Consider the following 15,404-nt stretch of genomic DNA (forward strand, 5'->3'; position numbering starts at 1 on the left):
GATATTATTGGATGACAAACTGGCATTGTGGATCAGTCGTGATCGATAGTTTGAAGAGACTACTTCATATGAATATGTTACGAGGGTTCCTCCTGAGTTTCACGTTAATATGTGTGATACAGTGTGAATATTTCCCTTCTTATCCAACAGAAGGCTTGTACGCGATACTCAATCAAACGACAGAGTATTTCAAAAATCTCAGTAATGGTAAAATATTAATCGCTTTGTACTTTAATATAAATATTACTACTTTTATTTATAAAAAAAATCGGTTCTTTTAGTGTACAATATATTAAATAGTAATACTAGGAATAATATTAACAATGAAATTGCGAAATATATGAATGATACGAAAGAAATCCTTCAGAGAAACAAGCGACAAAAGAGAAGTCTTCAAAATGAACCCAGTAAAGGTAAGCGAAAGATTTTTCACTTATGTAAAAATCTTGTAAAATTGATTGAAAGAAATTAGCCAAAGTACATATATATATTTTTTTTAATATAATTATTATATTAATCTGAAAGTTTACCAAATTTTCCTTCTATTCCAAAAAGCTCCTTAAACGCGTGCTGACAGTCATGATCAGTTAAGTACTTGAGAAGCTGACCCATGTCATTGTGACGTTCGTTAGTAGCAAACGAAATTTCTTCAAACTCTGTAAACTTGCGCATATTATCCACATTACTACAATCTTCCTCTTTTTCCATTAATTTTATCAATATCTTTTGCCAGTTCATAGCTTTAATCTGCAAAGAAAACTATATTAGCGTGAAATATTCTCATTACATTATACATTAGGATTAAATGATCTTTGATATTACTTTCTGCCAGCAGTAATTACAATCTTCCAGAGTTCCCTCTATACAAATTATTCCCGGTTTGCCGGAGAAGCAGAATCCTGTGATGGAGTTCTCTTTCGCCAAATTAATTACGTCCCGCCGTTTGAACCTGCTGTATATATGATGGCTATAGATCCAATATCTGGAGAAAACTACTGTAATCCGATCTTCCGTGCCGCTTGTATTCGCATCGCTGTGCTTAATCGCTTGGTTACATACGGAAGCTTCGAGATAAGTCTCAATGTTGTCCTGCAGCCACGATATCAGCGTGTAGATACAAGGCTCACCTGCCTCTTGGGCTTTGACGATGACAGAGAGATCCTTGTTCAGCAGACACTGCTGCGTTCTGTCCAAGCAGGAGCTTCTCACGTATACTTCAGGTTGCTCCTTCGGGTAGTTAGTTGGCAAGCTTACTAGTAGCTCAATACTTTTCTAGAGTAATGAAAGCAACATATTAATGATACACCATAAGTGAAAGAAAAATCTGAAGACTATTGCAGCAAATAATTAACATTAGAAGTATCCAGTGGTCATTATTGACTGTTCTTTTTATTAATATTATATTTCTTATATAAGAGATAAGATTCAGAAATATTTTTTGACTTTTCAGTAATTACGTTTTACTTGTACAACTCGAGCAGTGCTATAACGAGAAATTTAGCCAAAAGTAAAAATATTTTTCTTCTTGTACTTTATTAGAAGTGTTAATGCTAGATTAGTGAAGTTAACACTTCATATATTTTCAATTTACATTTTTTAGTATAAAAAATGCGGAACTTTTTTTATTTTAATAAAAAACTGTAGAACTATGAAAAATGATACAGAAACTGTTGTAATTTTTTTATATTAATAGAATGACGTGTTAACTTAATAAGCCAACTTTATATAAATCTGGCAATATATTATGTTGTAAATAAATGTTATATTACATCGTTCATTGAAACTGCGATTGCATACTCCAGCCATCGTGGTGGTTCATGATTAGGAAACTCGATGTATTTGTTGATGTCAGCCAAAACCCCATGGTCCATCACGGTCAGCTCGGTTGGGTAGACGGACTGCAATGCTTGCAGTTCGTTCACCTGTGCTGTTAAACTCTCTATCACCTCTTCTGGAGTAGACATGATTCAAACGATGATACATATGATAGGATAACGAATCAGTTTGCACATTCAGTTTTCGACGACCATCGTATCACCGAATCGAGATGTTAATACAAAGTTCTGATTATATCGTTCAAACTATAGAAGACGTTGAGGTTATCGAGAAGCCAGCTGATGTTGACATTGTTCTGTAGGAAATCCTATCGCGCGGCTACGTTTCAAAATCGGAGCATGTTGCCTTACGTACTTTTTATCTTTGTGCTTCGTTATACTTTTTCATTTAATTAATTTGTTTTAAAATTTCGATTATAAAAATTGATCTATTTAATTTTTGAATTTATTGCTATGAAAAACTATATAATATATCTCTTAAATTTATATCTCTTAAAGAAAAGGTGTTTAAAATAATTAGTGTTAAAATATCCAAAACTTAAATTAAAATGAATAATTTTTTATTAAGATTGTAAAAGGAGTTTTTACATAGAGGATTGCTCATTTACAAAATATTTTTAGAATTATTTAATACTACACAATATTAAAAGAATAAAAGATATATAATGTGATACATCTACAGAATTACTAGTTCTAAAGTAGTAATATTAAATAAAATATAGGCGAATCTTTTAATATTACCAAATGCATCAAATTCTAAAAATGATATTCTGTAAACAAACATTTTTACATTAAAAAATTTCTTGTAATCTTATAATGATTTAATTTAATTTAATTCTTTATAATATTAAGGTGAGAAATAAATTTTACAAATACGTTTGATTACAATTTCGGATTTCGATTTTATATATTTACAGGTGTAAACGTGCTGCAAAGTTTCGAAGAAACTTTATCCTTCAGTTTACCAGATTTTCAAGATATGACCTTCTTTTTCATACAGGATGAAAATCGATTTCTCTGGTTCGCAGTTACCGTCAATTCCTCAGACATACTACTTTATCAATTGGTTGTATGTCATAATCAACTATATTCTATGTTATTTTTATATTTTATAAAATGATAGAAAAAAGGAACACTACTCTACTCTGCAAAACTATATAATTTTTAGAATAATCAAGCGCAACTTATCGGGACATATCCGCAGCCCAATGGAAAACGGATAATTGTACATAATTATAGCGCCGGTACGCTTATAGTCGTGCAAAAGGATGTCGATGGAATCATCATTTTGTGTCTGAGCAAGGACGAAAATGGAATATACGAATTGCAGTTCAAACAAGAGTTCGAAATTCCTGGAGTGGTACATACAAATATTTGGCTCGAAATGAATCAGCTGTATTTAGGAATTGCTTCGGAAACAAAAATATTTATATACGTCTGGCTCGGAGAGAACTTCGACAAGATTGATACGTTGCTCTATGGAGCAAGAAAACTTTTGCCCTTCCAAAGCAAGAGTTTCATGCATATTGTCGTCGTAGGATCGTTCACAAAAATACTCCGGTTTTCCGTGCGTTCTAACAAATTCGTAGAAATGCAGAAATTACATTACGCTAACGACGTCAGTTCATTTCATTTCAAAGAAGGTCATTTCGAAGAGCGCTTTCTAGTTTTAGCCGGTAATGAATCCACGATCTTGTACAAGGAGATGTATGGTCGTTTCGTGCCGTTTCAAAAAATCGCTCCAACGTGGCAGATTCTTTCCTTGACAATGGGAAACACCGTCGTCCTTTTTTTAGTTGAGCAAGATACTGCAGAAATTTATCAGTATAATGGGTGGAAATTTTTAAAATTGCATATAGAATTATCGAACCTTCGACAAATTCGTTCTATTCGCTCATATGACGAAGATATACTCATGATACAGAATCAGGCTGGAGAATGGAAATTTTTAAATCCTACATGGACGGTGAAGAAAACGTGGAAATCCTTGCAGGACGAAACAGCCACTTGGTGTTTAGAGACCAAGCAACAAGCGTCTCAGAGAACTTTGGAAAAGCCTCCAGATTCAAAAAATCCTGTAATTTCGAACGCGCACATCGGTCAACTTCGTATGCAATATGTAAGACATTGTTTCTCGGTCTGCTAGTTCAAATAAAAAATAAAATTTTATATTAAATCGATTAATACAAATTTGTATTTAAATGTATTAAATGTTTAAAGATGAACGATCAAAATGCAGAGGAACTAGTCCAGTTGACTGAGCGATACAAGAGTGTAATCGCTAAATTAAATCTGACAAACAGCTTCTTGACGCAAAGAACACAAGATGCCGAAAAGTCTAAGCATACAGTTTTGCATGGCAAAAAGATCACAGTCAAGTGTAAAACAAATTGTCATATTCATCGTATAATTATGGATGGCGGAATTAAATCTAAATACATAAGATTCGAACCCAATGAGGTCCTACGGCTCACCAAATTGAAAGTGAAGACGTTACTTGACTGGAAATGTCCCGTTCCTAATTTTAAGATAAATGATATATTCGTTAAAAAATCTATTAATGGGATACTAATGCGAGACCTACAAGAGAGAACTTTGAAAGTTTCGGGAGATCAAGTAATTACAGGTGATTTAATGCAGCGTGCCGATTTTGTTTTTTTTTTTATTACATATTCTGTATTACATTTTATTTAATATATGAATTTTAGGTAATCATATCTTTGCCAATTTGCATGCGACAAACGTTTCGATTCCTTTAGACATTGCGACAAGAAGCATTGAACAAACAGTGTATATGAAAGAGGCGAGAGTAAAAGATTTATATCTAACCAAGGACGAATTCTTTTTGCCATTAAATGGTCCCACCACTGTAATGAGCGGTTCCATAACTGCTCCAAAAGTGAGACTTACAGGTAGAGATATAAAATTACTGTCAAATTTAATTTGACAATTACTTACGGTAAAATTATAATAAAATGATAATTAATTTATTGGTAATTTTGGTAATATTTGTCTTTATAGTTTTATGCGTAAACAGATTTTATTTATTTTTTTCACATTATAATGCATAAGATAAAACAATATCCTTTCAATATTCTCATTGAGAATATAAATCGCTGATAGATTAATAGGACTATTCATTAAATATAAACATAAAATTTAATCGATGCTAAAGTTCGTTTTTAATATATGGCTTCCTGAAGATTTGATAAAAAAAAAATACATAGTAAGCGATGCAGATTAAAGATTCCTGTATTTTTTATATTATTCTTTATTTGATATTTTAAAATCTAGTTTTTTTTTTACTAAATTACTTAAAATTATTCTATACTTTTATTTAGATGTTCCGGTAGTAGTGTAATTATAGAAAGATTTTTTATTTATAATTGTGACTTTGTTTTTACTCTTATAAAAACTGTCTTTAACAGTTTAATCACTAAAATAGCAAGCAACTAAATAAAAGTTTTATAAGTTTGTAAAATCAAAAATATCAAAATACAAATAAAAAATATATATTAAAATACGTACAAAATAGTTTAAGATTACTCATGTATTTGTCACATTTTTTCAGAATCTTAATAAAAAACTTATTTAAAGTGCTTTTAGTTTAGACTATGTACCTAGTTTTTGTAATTATCATATATTCAATATATAATAATTAAAAGAAATAATATTACATATATTGATATATAATATATTATATTGTATACCAATATATACCTAATATCAAAATGAAAATGTGAGTTAAATAAAGCCTTTTTATCTTAATGACTAAAGGCTAAGTACTTTTTACATCAAATTATTTTATTTTTATAATTTTTTTTTAAATTGCTATTTTATCAGTCTTTAAAAATTACTGACTAATTTTCGTAATTTACCAAGCAAATTACCGTCAAATTTCATTTCACAGGTCTTGTTAAAACATCAGGCAGAATAACAGGCAAAGGAATCGAAAGATTAAAGCCTTTGAAAGAGATCCTTACACCGTTGGTATTGTCTGGTAACCGTTTCTTACAGAATGTGACATTCAACAAGTTCGTTAAAACTAAAGATATTGTCAGGTCTCGTGGACTATCGATGAAAGAAATCTTAGAGAATATTGTACCGCTAGATTCTAATGTATCAGCGCATTTGATATTATCCAGCAATAAAACAGTAATTATTAAAAAATATTTTATGTGCGCGTGTATAATAATTTTTAATTTATTTTACATTTTTATTTTCAGCAATGGAGAAATGTGACTATGTGGGACTTTGTTACCACGAATTTCGTAACAAAGAATTCTGCTGAAAATATTGTTATTTCCGGAACAAAATACACGAATAATAATGTCACTTTGTCAAGCACTGCGTATCAAAATCTTCCTATTCCGAAGTACACACATTTTTTTGTTTTATATAAATATAATAAATTACATCCCAGTGAGAAATAATAATGGAATGGACATCGAATCGATGTCAATTCGACGTCGATTTAATGATTTCGACGTCGAATTGATATCGATTCGATGTCCATTCCATTGTCATTTCTCACTGGGATAGAGTATCCTACATCCTCTAAAAATGTATACTTACAGATTGACGATTCCCCTATGTGCCAAAGAAGTCATTACTCCGGAAATTAGAACTTCTTCAATGAAAATGGGCGATATAATTGTAAAAAATTTAAATGTTTCACATGTTCTTGGAGCTCATAATTTAAATACGACCGTTTTCAATTCTGTGTCAGCTTTGCATGACATTGATTTTTCAACGAAGCTATTCACGGGTCAGGTTTTCGTAAAGAATATGTCAGCGACAAAAATTAAGGGAGCAAATATAAGCGGTAAAAATAACTTAAATTTGTCTAAGTACTTACACTATATGTATAATTAATATTATATAGATTTAAAAATTATAGTGAACGAGTGGATAAGCGAAAGTCACATTAAAGGACCGGTAAATCTTAAGAAACTCGTCGTTAATAATCTCGAAACACCAGCCTATTTTAATTTCTCTTTACCTACGAGAGTAAAGAACGTAATTATAAAAGGAGATAGCGACATTAGAAGAATCAACGATATAAATATACAACCTTTTATAGAAAATGTACTAAAGATAGATGATCCGATATCTTTAGAAAACGTAACATTCGGTAAGTTTACATTTAATATTTCCCCATTAATTCGAAAAAAATAAAAATGCAATGCGTAATTTATATTAAAAAAAATTGTTTACAGCTCGTGGTTTTACGTCAAGCAATATATATGCTTCTCGCTCGACATTAAAACTTTCACATTTAGATACAAATCTCAACTTGGGTTCAAAACGGATTTCTACTACGCTAAGTACAGATGCGCTAAACGTGCCTCAGACTTTTGGTTACGTCGCAAGTGATACACCATCGACCTTTATTATACAAGGTACAGTGACGGAATCTACTAATCATATTGTATGATGAAAGGATTTTAATGATGTATGTAAATATTTCTATTTTAGGATCAGCCAGATTTTTGAAGGAGCCAGTTATAGAATATATAAAGGATGTGAATCTAAAGCAATTATCTAAGAATTTATGGATGGCAAATCAGGACACAACTTTATCTGGTAGCAATATGTACTTCGAAAACATTACTTTAACAGGAGATATCGTGTTAAAGGTAAAAATATTATTAAAACAAAAGATATACGTATAAAGATTACGTATAAGAAAAATAATATTAACTATAAGAAATTTAATCACTTTTTTTTAGCATTTTAATAATTCGTTGAATCTAAACATGTGGAAGGATATTAAATGCAAATTTTTAAGCAAAACGGAAACACAGTATATTACTGTACCTTCGTTGTTTAAGAATGTTGAGATACCTTCTGTGAATGCAGAAAATAATTCAATTCTACAGTCTTCAGACTTGAATTTGAATAATTTGCTGACTAATCCCTTAATGAAAAATGCGACGCAAACTATAAATGCTACGTGGCATTTTGAAGAATTGTACATAAGTAAGGCAGAGAACACTTTTTTTAAATACAATTTTTTTTTTAAATTAATTATACCTTTAATTTAGATAATATGATTTGGGATGGTAAATTTAATGGAATCGATTTAAACACGGATATTGTTAGGCGTAACACAAAACGCAATATCGTCACTGGTAAGAAAACGATATTAAGTTTGACGACTAAAAATCTCGAGGCATTAAATATGAATTTTTCGAACTTTACTAAATATGCTGTAACTCAAAAATGTCAGGAGTTATTGGTAATTAAAGGTCAAAAAACTTTTACCAATATTACTTTGAACAATTTGAGGTAATTGATATTTCTATCAAAGAGCAATATTTTTATTAAAACGTCTTTAAAAACTTTTAGCGTTTTTCCTTTTTTTAGCGTCAAAGGTACGATTATGGGCTTTAATATCAAAGACGGGTTACTGAAGTCCAGAAATCAAACGCTATTCGGAACCAAGAGGATACAAGGCCATCTTAATGCATCTCTTATTATTGATGGTACTGTGAATGATGTAAATCTGATGGATTTAATAAACAATCAAATGGCGAAACGTAAAGCGGTACAGACGGTAGAAAGTAAGATGGATTTCAGAAATGAAATTGAAATTTTTGGGAACATCACAATCGGTGGACTCTATGAAAAGATAAACTTAACAAATATTACACAAAATAAAATAGATACTGTTTTGGATAGAATGACGGAAGTCATGACATTGACGGAAGATATAACAACTGCGTTGCAAAGTGAGTTGTACATTTAAAGTATTAAATAGCGTTCAAGAATATAGATAATATTCATTCAACAAAATATTAATTATTTTGTATGCAGATCGTGCTATTTATGTCAACAAATTTGAAGTAGTGGACGAGGATGTATTGCAAACCGTTTCTAACACTTCTAATACAGAGGACATGAATCTTAACAGTACCTGTCTTTGCGAATCAGAGAGTACGTTTTCATTTTGTAACGATACAGAATTATTGTACGCTGTCGCCGGTATAAATGCTAGTGCATTTGTGATGAAGAAATTGATACTGCTGGATGATACTATGTTTTTAGTATTAGTGTCAAAAGATTTCGTCTCAATTTATTCGTATACTGCTGAACAATTTTATCAGGTAGCAGGTGAGTCTCACGAAGATATATTATTAAATCACATTTAGCAATGAAGAATTTTGTAATGTTACAAAATAATATTTAACAGGATTATATGTGCCTGGTATACTTGAAGTATTTATGGAATCAATTGACTATTCGTTATGGATTTTTTTGCGATTATTCGAAGAAACCTTAATACTGCGTTATCACGCGTGGAATGAATTCAGTCAATATGTTTTACCGGGTTCGAATTCGTTTGTAATCAGTAAGACGCCCAATGATCAACATCTGTTAATACGATCCGACGGTATGTGGAATCTCGGAGGACTTTTCCATCCGAAACACATTTTTAAAATGTCTCTGGAAGGGCAAATAAAGACCTTCAGTTTCGATGCCGATTATTATGTCAAAGCAACAACGGAAAACAGCACGACTGTTTTAAAAGCACGATATGTGGGTAATTAATACGTGTAAAGTGTTATTTCTTAGTAATTCCTGCAGAGTTTGTTCAAATTCGAGAAATTTGGTATGTATATCGATAAATAGTTTTTTTTTTACTTTCACTCGTATATATTTATCGTTTTTACTTACAGTAGCTTGAAATAAAGAAAAAGAAAAACACGAGAAGAAAATTTGTAGATATGTATATTAATTATATCTATATTAACTATATTAAAAATATATTGAACTGCATCAAATTATTTTCAATTTATTATCATAAATGGATAAAAATGTAAAAAGGCGAATATTACAAATCGGAGAGGACCAATTTTTAAATTAAACTTGGGTTGTCATAATCGTGGAAACTGTCCCCTAAGAAAGAGATAAAAAAGTTTTGCCGTTTAACATTACTTTAATATGCAAATATTATAGTTGTAATGACACGTACTTTTGCAGCGTCTTTGAGGATCGTTATTTCTTCCATTTTATGGGTTTTGTGCTCGTCAATCTTCGTCTCCTCGATTTTATGTTTCTGAAAATCGTTTATTCGTAATTTTATGACGTCATTTGCGTTATGCGTGTTCTCCTTAATTATAGATTTTGATTTACGAAGCGTAAGAAAATTGACACGCTCGGGGAGCATGTATTGCAAAGTTATTCGGGTTAATCTCGTAATCGAATGCTCGACAAGATGCGCGTATACACCAAATGGATGACCAGCAGAGTTTTACGCATCATCAGTACGACATACGACGGAAACGATATTAAGAGGCATTTAGACTTATAAAGAATGTCTAGGAGCAACGATTGCACGATTGGGACTGTATCCGCCCGTACCGGTTCCCTCTTCGTAAACTTCTCCTCGAACCTCTTGCGTTCCTCGATCGCATTGTTAAGTGCGATCTGCTCCGCGGGCGTGAGCACCAGAAGGCGCGGATCCATGGCGATCCAGTCACTCTGCACAATCTGGTCCAAATGCCAGCGTTTAGACACATTCGGCTCGAGCAGACTGCTCACAAGCTTCTTTACATGATCGGTCAGACTGCCGATTACTTTACTGCGAAATTTCCATTTGCGCGCTACCTGCAGCTCGTACAGGCGCTTTAGGTTGTCCTCGTCGAATGGCATAGTCTTGTTCAACATTATATAAAGAATTACGCCCAACGCCCATATGTCGGATATCTTCGGATTGTATGGGTAACCGCGGAGGATCTCCGGCGCCGCGTAAGACAACGAACCGCAATACGTGTCGCTCAGAACGCGCTTGCCACGGTTGTCAATCATATAACGAGCAAAACCAAAGTCCGCCAGTTTGACATTGTAATTTGATGTGAGAAGAACATTTTCGCATTTGATGTCACGATGCGCTATTTCCATCTCATGTAGATATTGAAGACCTGGCAAATGAACACGCATTAGGGAAAACATCCGCGAACAAATACTGAGTTTGCACAAATCTAGCTCATCAATTACAACTATTGTATAACTATATACTTATCAATTATAACATCAATTATAACTTATCAATTATAACTATATATTTATATACTATTATAATTATTAGCTACTTTTATTAATTACATTCCTGGATTGATCTCTTTAATGAATTAATCCTGGAAGGCTTATATCTTTTTTTAAAATTAATTTTCTGAATGAAAATTTACCTACAAAATTAAAAAGTCTTTTACACTTCTTTATAGGTTGCGAGATGTTAGAATAACTAAACTAACTATTTTTAAAAAGAATTTTAATCTTTTATCTACCCCTAATTTATCTGCCTAATTTATCTACCTAACAGGTGAAGAAAATTTATTTATAGTAGTATTATAGAGTTAACGCTATTTCTTCAAGATAGGAGTATCTTAATACCTAAAGCAAGCTGCCTGAACCATACGCGAGCCTGACTCTCCGCCACCGCGCCGTTCTTTAGTATAAAATTAAAAAGATCGCCATTCTCAGCGAAGCGCATGAATATGAAGTACTTGGTGCGCCTTTGGAAGATACTATGAACATGCACGACATGTGGATGATTCAGCTTCACCAGAATGTCCAGTTCACGCGGTAGGAACTTTCGGACAAAGTCTTCTGGTGCATTTGCAGTGTCAATTATTTTACAGGCCAGAACACTATTTTTCTCTGATTCATGTTCCGGCTTATATTCGGCTAAATATACCTATAACGATAAACAATTATTTAAAGTACCTGAAAGGAATAATAGAATTTTTGATTAAGATACCAACTTTTGCATAACAACCTTCGCCAAGCTTTCTCCCCAGTTTGTAACCCCGAGCTAGCAGTGTGGCTTCCTCGGATGGTGTATGGCTCAGGTGCGACATGAGATTTGTAGGACGATAGACGACATTCTACCCGCTGCATTACCATAATTCGTAATTAGTCGTTGTCACTTCGTTCGATGCTTAGACATGGATCGCATCACGAATGCGAATAACCAGATGACGTAGGATTTCCATTCGATAAAGCAAATTGTCAAAACATTTACCGCACTTTTATTTCTTTTTCTTGATGATGATGACGAATCTTATACTAGAAATTTTGATGAATCCGCGAGGGCGGTTACTTAACCATTTTGACGAAACATAAACTGACACGGGTATCAATGAACGTGAGCCGAGCTCGGCCCTGTCTATTGAAGTATAATAAAAAACAATTAAACATCATAAAAGATAGAAAAGCAAGATAAATTTAATGAAGAAAGCCGTTGTCTGTACACACAAATATAAAACGTTGGAAATTATTCATATATTTTTTTTCACAGCTTAAAAATTTTTTAATTAACACTAGGAGCGCTAATGTATCCCGTTAGAATTGTCGAAAGTGCCAATTTGGTAATTTTCTATCTTTGTTTTTGATTAGTAAAAAATTATTTCTGTATTTATCATATTATTTATATCGTTACAAATATTATATTCACATATTTTCAATATTGTATACTGTACATTTAATGCAAAAAAGAAAGACCGAAATAATTAGTGAGGCCAAAATGGCACCATCGGTGGTTTTAGTGTTAATCAATAAACATTCAATTCACATAACATTTCACAGTTCAGAAGTGTACTCCAACCGCTTAATGACCATTTTGTATTCCTCTTCCAAGATCCGGTATTCTTTTTCTAGTATCTCTTTGCGTTGCTCATCGGATGGTAGTCCATTACCATTCGTATACGTGCTTTTATCTCCAGTATTCTTCAACGCGCGTTCTATTTTCAGCTCCTCATTCTGTTTTCTCTTAAATGGTATATTCAGTCTTTTCTTCACGTCTATTCTGTATGCCCGATATTCTTCTGCATCCGCGACATTTGTCGCCTGCAATCGTAGAATTTCATACACTATGCGAGCCTGTTTCTGTGAACAAAATATTTATAAAGTAGAAAAGAGAAAAACAAGCGATAGTATAAAATAAGTCACATGTTAATAGATACCTTATTTATTCTTAATGTGTCTCTAGCCTCAACAATCATTTCATTATCGAAACCTTGCTTTAAACGCTTTGGCGCAAAACTGGGCAATGTGCTGCAATTTAAGGAGTCTACATAGTTTCGTAGTCGTTGAAAATCATCGGACGGACTTTCCACTGCAAATAAATTTATTTTATTAAAATATTTTAATTATTAAAAAAAAATTTGAATTTTTAAAGTTAACTTTGAACAAAGTTTAATGGCTCCTGAAGACAGAACGCGGAAACGTTTGCCGCGCGGAGAAAGTTGGCGCGATAGCCAATCGGCAAGATGTTGATTGGTTACGCGCCAACTTCCGCCGCGCGGCAAGCGTTGCCGCGTTCTGTCTGCAGAAGCCATAAGATCCCTTCAAAACTTCAAAAATATATTTGTACAAATAAAAAAAAATGAAACCCTTCGAAATAAATTACCAACTGTAATATACTTGCAGTACTGAAAATCTGTGTGTGTGTGATGTAAATTATGATTTTCCAGTAGTAGCGGTATATTCATGTATATCAGAATATGGCTACTGCCAAGGATTATTCTATTACCTGTTATATCCTTAACTTCACGCCTTTCAATATATTCGCGATAAATCGCTTGCAACAAAAATTTGCCAAGACCTATCCTTCGGAATGGTGGTAAAATTAAAAATTGAGCAATGCGCGGCCGAATATGTTGCGGATAAGCATAATATTGATACACTGTAGCAAAACCAATCGTCGCATATCGAGTAGTACCCATAGATGTGGTATATTTTTCAAATCTATTTCAGAAAAGTGATTATTTAATGAAGATCATGTTCATTATATACAACTATTTATATATATTATTTGAATAACACAATATCGAGTGACTTACAAATTAAAATACTGCCATTGCTCATCGTCGATATCAATAAAAAGAGCCGCATCTATGTACCAAAGAAGGAATGTTTGAATTCTTTGATGATATTCTCTGAATCCTTTGTGACCCATATCTGCCTTATAAACAACAAATTGCCTTGTCTCACCTTCGTCTATGTATCAATCAATAAGAACAGTAATAGCAATTGTTATAGCTTTTAAATTTTAAGTCACATGTACAGAAATAAAGATATATTAGATACCATTTATTGAGAAAGACTGTATCAATTCTCCATATGGTATAAATGTATCATCCTTGGTAAGTGCTTTAGTAAAATTAGCTAAGCTATAGTGAATATTGGGAGCGAGCTTTGGAATGATCTTTGTTAACACTTCATCTGCTTCGACTCCTTCATATTTTGCATTTACTTTCTCGGTATATTTCATTCCCAAATATGTTTCCAAAGAACCTGCCGAGTAGAATAGCTGTATTTTCAGGTCCAGATAACCAAATATTATTTCCCTATAAAAACAATTAAGGACAACAATTAAGATCCATACATACACCCATAAAAATACTATATATATATATATATATATATATTTATATATTAGGGTGGTCGTTATTTTGGGTTAGAAAAATTTTTGACCGCGCACAACTCTTAATCGGTTCCAAATCACTCAAAAAACATCCCAGAATTTTTGCAGATTTTTATTCGAAGTCTTTGGTACGCCGCCAAGAGGTTGAAGTTCATCATTTTTTTTAATAAAAATCGTTTATTTTTCTGAATATGTAACTGTAATTTTTACGATAAAATACAAAAAATATAGCTTGATAAATATAGCTTGACAAGTTTGATAATTATTTTAAATCACGTGATTTTTTTAACGAAAAGTTTTTACTCCAAGTAAAAATGTTAATTAAAAGTATATAATGTAATGCAGAAAATGTTAAGGAATACGGTGCATTTTATGTAAACTTAAAATTATGTTGTTACGAATTGTTGCCAATAAACGACAAAGTTTTTCCTTTGCCTGACGTAATTATAAAAATCATCCGTTTAAAACATTTACGTGATTACGATAATTGTACAATGTACATCATACCCTCAACTTAGTCACAGCTTGTTTTATGCTTAATATTGCAAAAAATTCAAAATTTCCCGATTGGAATTTAATATTACCTATTTTTAAAGGAAATATGAAGTAATTAAATAATTGAGCTACATTCTTTTTTTATGTATTACGGAAATTGAAATTGAAATAAATCAAATAAGACATGAAAAAATATTATCCAGACCTGTTTTTTATAAATAGAATGTTTTAAGTAAAATTTAGCACATATAACCGTCACCAGATTTCATGCAAGCTAAGGAGTGTAATTTTCACAATACTACAACTTCAGAAAGAAAAATTACTCTTGGGAAGATAAGTAGGCCAATAGATGCGGTAAAGGTAAGGAATGCGATGCTCTACAGCGCAATATCGAATAACTTTTTTTGGAAAAGTTGTAGTAAAAAAACAAAAAATATATTTCGTTTGCCAGATTTTTGTTAAAAGAAACTTCCTAAAAAAAAGTTATAACTTAGTGAAAACATTTTTTTTTTAATTGTCCTTAGAATTTGACACGCAGAAAGTATTGAAGAACAACTGTGTTAATTGGCTATATTTTTTGTATTTTATCATAAAAATTACAGTTACATATTCAGAAAAATAAACGATTTTTATTAAAAAAA

At 32.0% G+C, this 15,404-nt stretch overlaps 4 protein-coding genes across 5 annotated transcripts in view; 1 reads left to right on the top strand and 3 right to left on the bottom strand.

Moving 5' to 3' along the window:
- The first annotated feature begins 294 nt into the window (after positions 1-294).
- On the top strand, positions 295-9,428 carry LOC108783352 (uncharacterized). Its single transcript, XM_018551898.1, has 16 exons — positions 295-413; positions 2,753-2,904; positions 3,004-3,954; positions 4,056-4,461; positions 4,544-4,747; positions 5,746-5,990; positions 6,062-6,210; positions 6,413-6,660; positions 6,736-6,969; positions 7,055-7,237; positions 7,314-7,474; positions 7,568-7,817; positions 7,883-8,126; positions 8,205-8,569; positions 8,655-8,951; positions 9,031-9,428. The coding sequence occupies exons 1-16, from the start codon at positions 341-343 to the stop codon at positions 9,387-9,389; spliced, it is 4,521 nt and encodes a 1,506-aa protein (XP_018407400.1). The 5' UTR covers positions 295-340; the 3' UTR covers positions 9,390-9,428.
- LOC108783366 (RWD domain-containing protein 2A) lies at positions 514-2,079 on the bottom strand. Its single transcript, XM_018551913.1, has 3 exons — positions 1,770-2,079; positions 823-1,272; positions 514-747 (listed from the first exon to the last, which is right to left on the bottom strand). The coding sequence occupies exons 1-3, from the start codon at positions 1,962-1,964 to the stop codon at positions 514-516; spliced, it is 879 nt and encodes a 292-aa protein (XP_018407415.1). The 5' UTR covers positions 1,965-2,079.
- Positions 9,429-9,629: 201 nt separating the features above from the next.
- Positions 9,630-11,956, bottom strand: LOC108783362 (testis-specific serine/threonine-protein kinase 1). 2 transcript variants are annotated; one of them, XM_018551908.1, is made up of 5 exons: positions 11,606-11,956; positions 11,235-11,538; positions 10,203-10,762; positions 9,814-9,897; positions 9,630-9,737 (listed from the first exon to the last, which is right to left on the bottom strand). In XM_018551908.1, the coding sequence occupies exons 1-5, from the start codon at positions 11,699-11,701 to the stop codon at positions 9,702-9,704; spliced, it is 1,080 nt and encodes a 359-aa protein (XP_018407410.1). In that variant the 5' UTR covers positions 11,702-11,956; the 3' UTR covers positions 9,630-9,701. The 2 variants fall into 2 exon arrangements, with proteins under 2 accessions (XP_018407410.1, XP_018407409.1); XM_018551907.1 differs by lacking the exon at positions 9,630-9,737 and having other exon boundaries at positions 9,821-10,762.
- A 319-nt stretch (positions 11,957-12,275) lies between these two features.
- Positions 12,276-15,404, bottom strand: part of Hat1 (histone acetyltransferase 1) — a 3,782-nt gene continuing 653 nt past the window's right edge. Inside the window, exons 3-7 of the mRNA XM_018551911.1 lie at positions 13,932-14,191; positions 13,685-13,841; positions 13,375-13,589; positions 12,806-12,957; positions 12,276-12,728 (exon numbers count right to left, since the gene is read on the bottom strand). Coding sequence (XP_018407413.1) covers positions 12,423-12,728; positions 12,806-12,957; positions 13,375-13,589; positions 13,685-13,841; positions 13,932-14,191 — 1,090 coding nt within the window. The 3' untranslated portion in view covers positions 12,276-12,422. The remainder of the gene's footprint in view (positions 12,729-12,805; positions 12,958-13,374; positions 13,590-13,684; positions 13,842-13,931; positions 14,192-15,404) is intronic.

The sequence above is a fragment of the Cyphomyrmex costatus genome, unplaced genomic scaffold (assembly GCF_001594065.2).
Source record: "Cyphomyrmex costatus isolate MS0001 unplaced genomic scaffold, Ccosl1.0 scaffold149, whole genome shotgun sequence".
NCBI classification, from domain to species: Eukaryota; Metazoa; Arthropoda; class Insecta; order Hymenoptera; family Formicidae; genus Cyphomyrmex; species Cyphomyrmex costatus.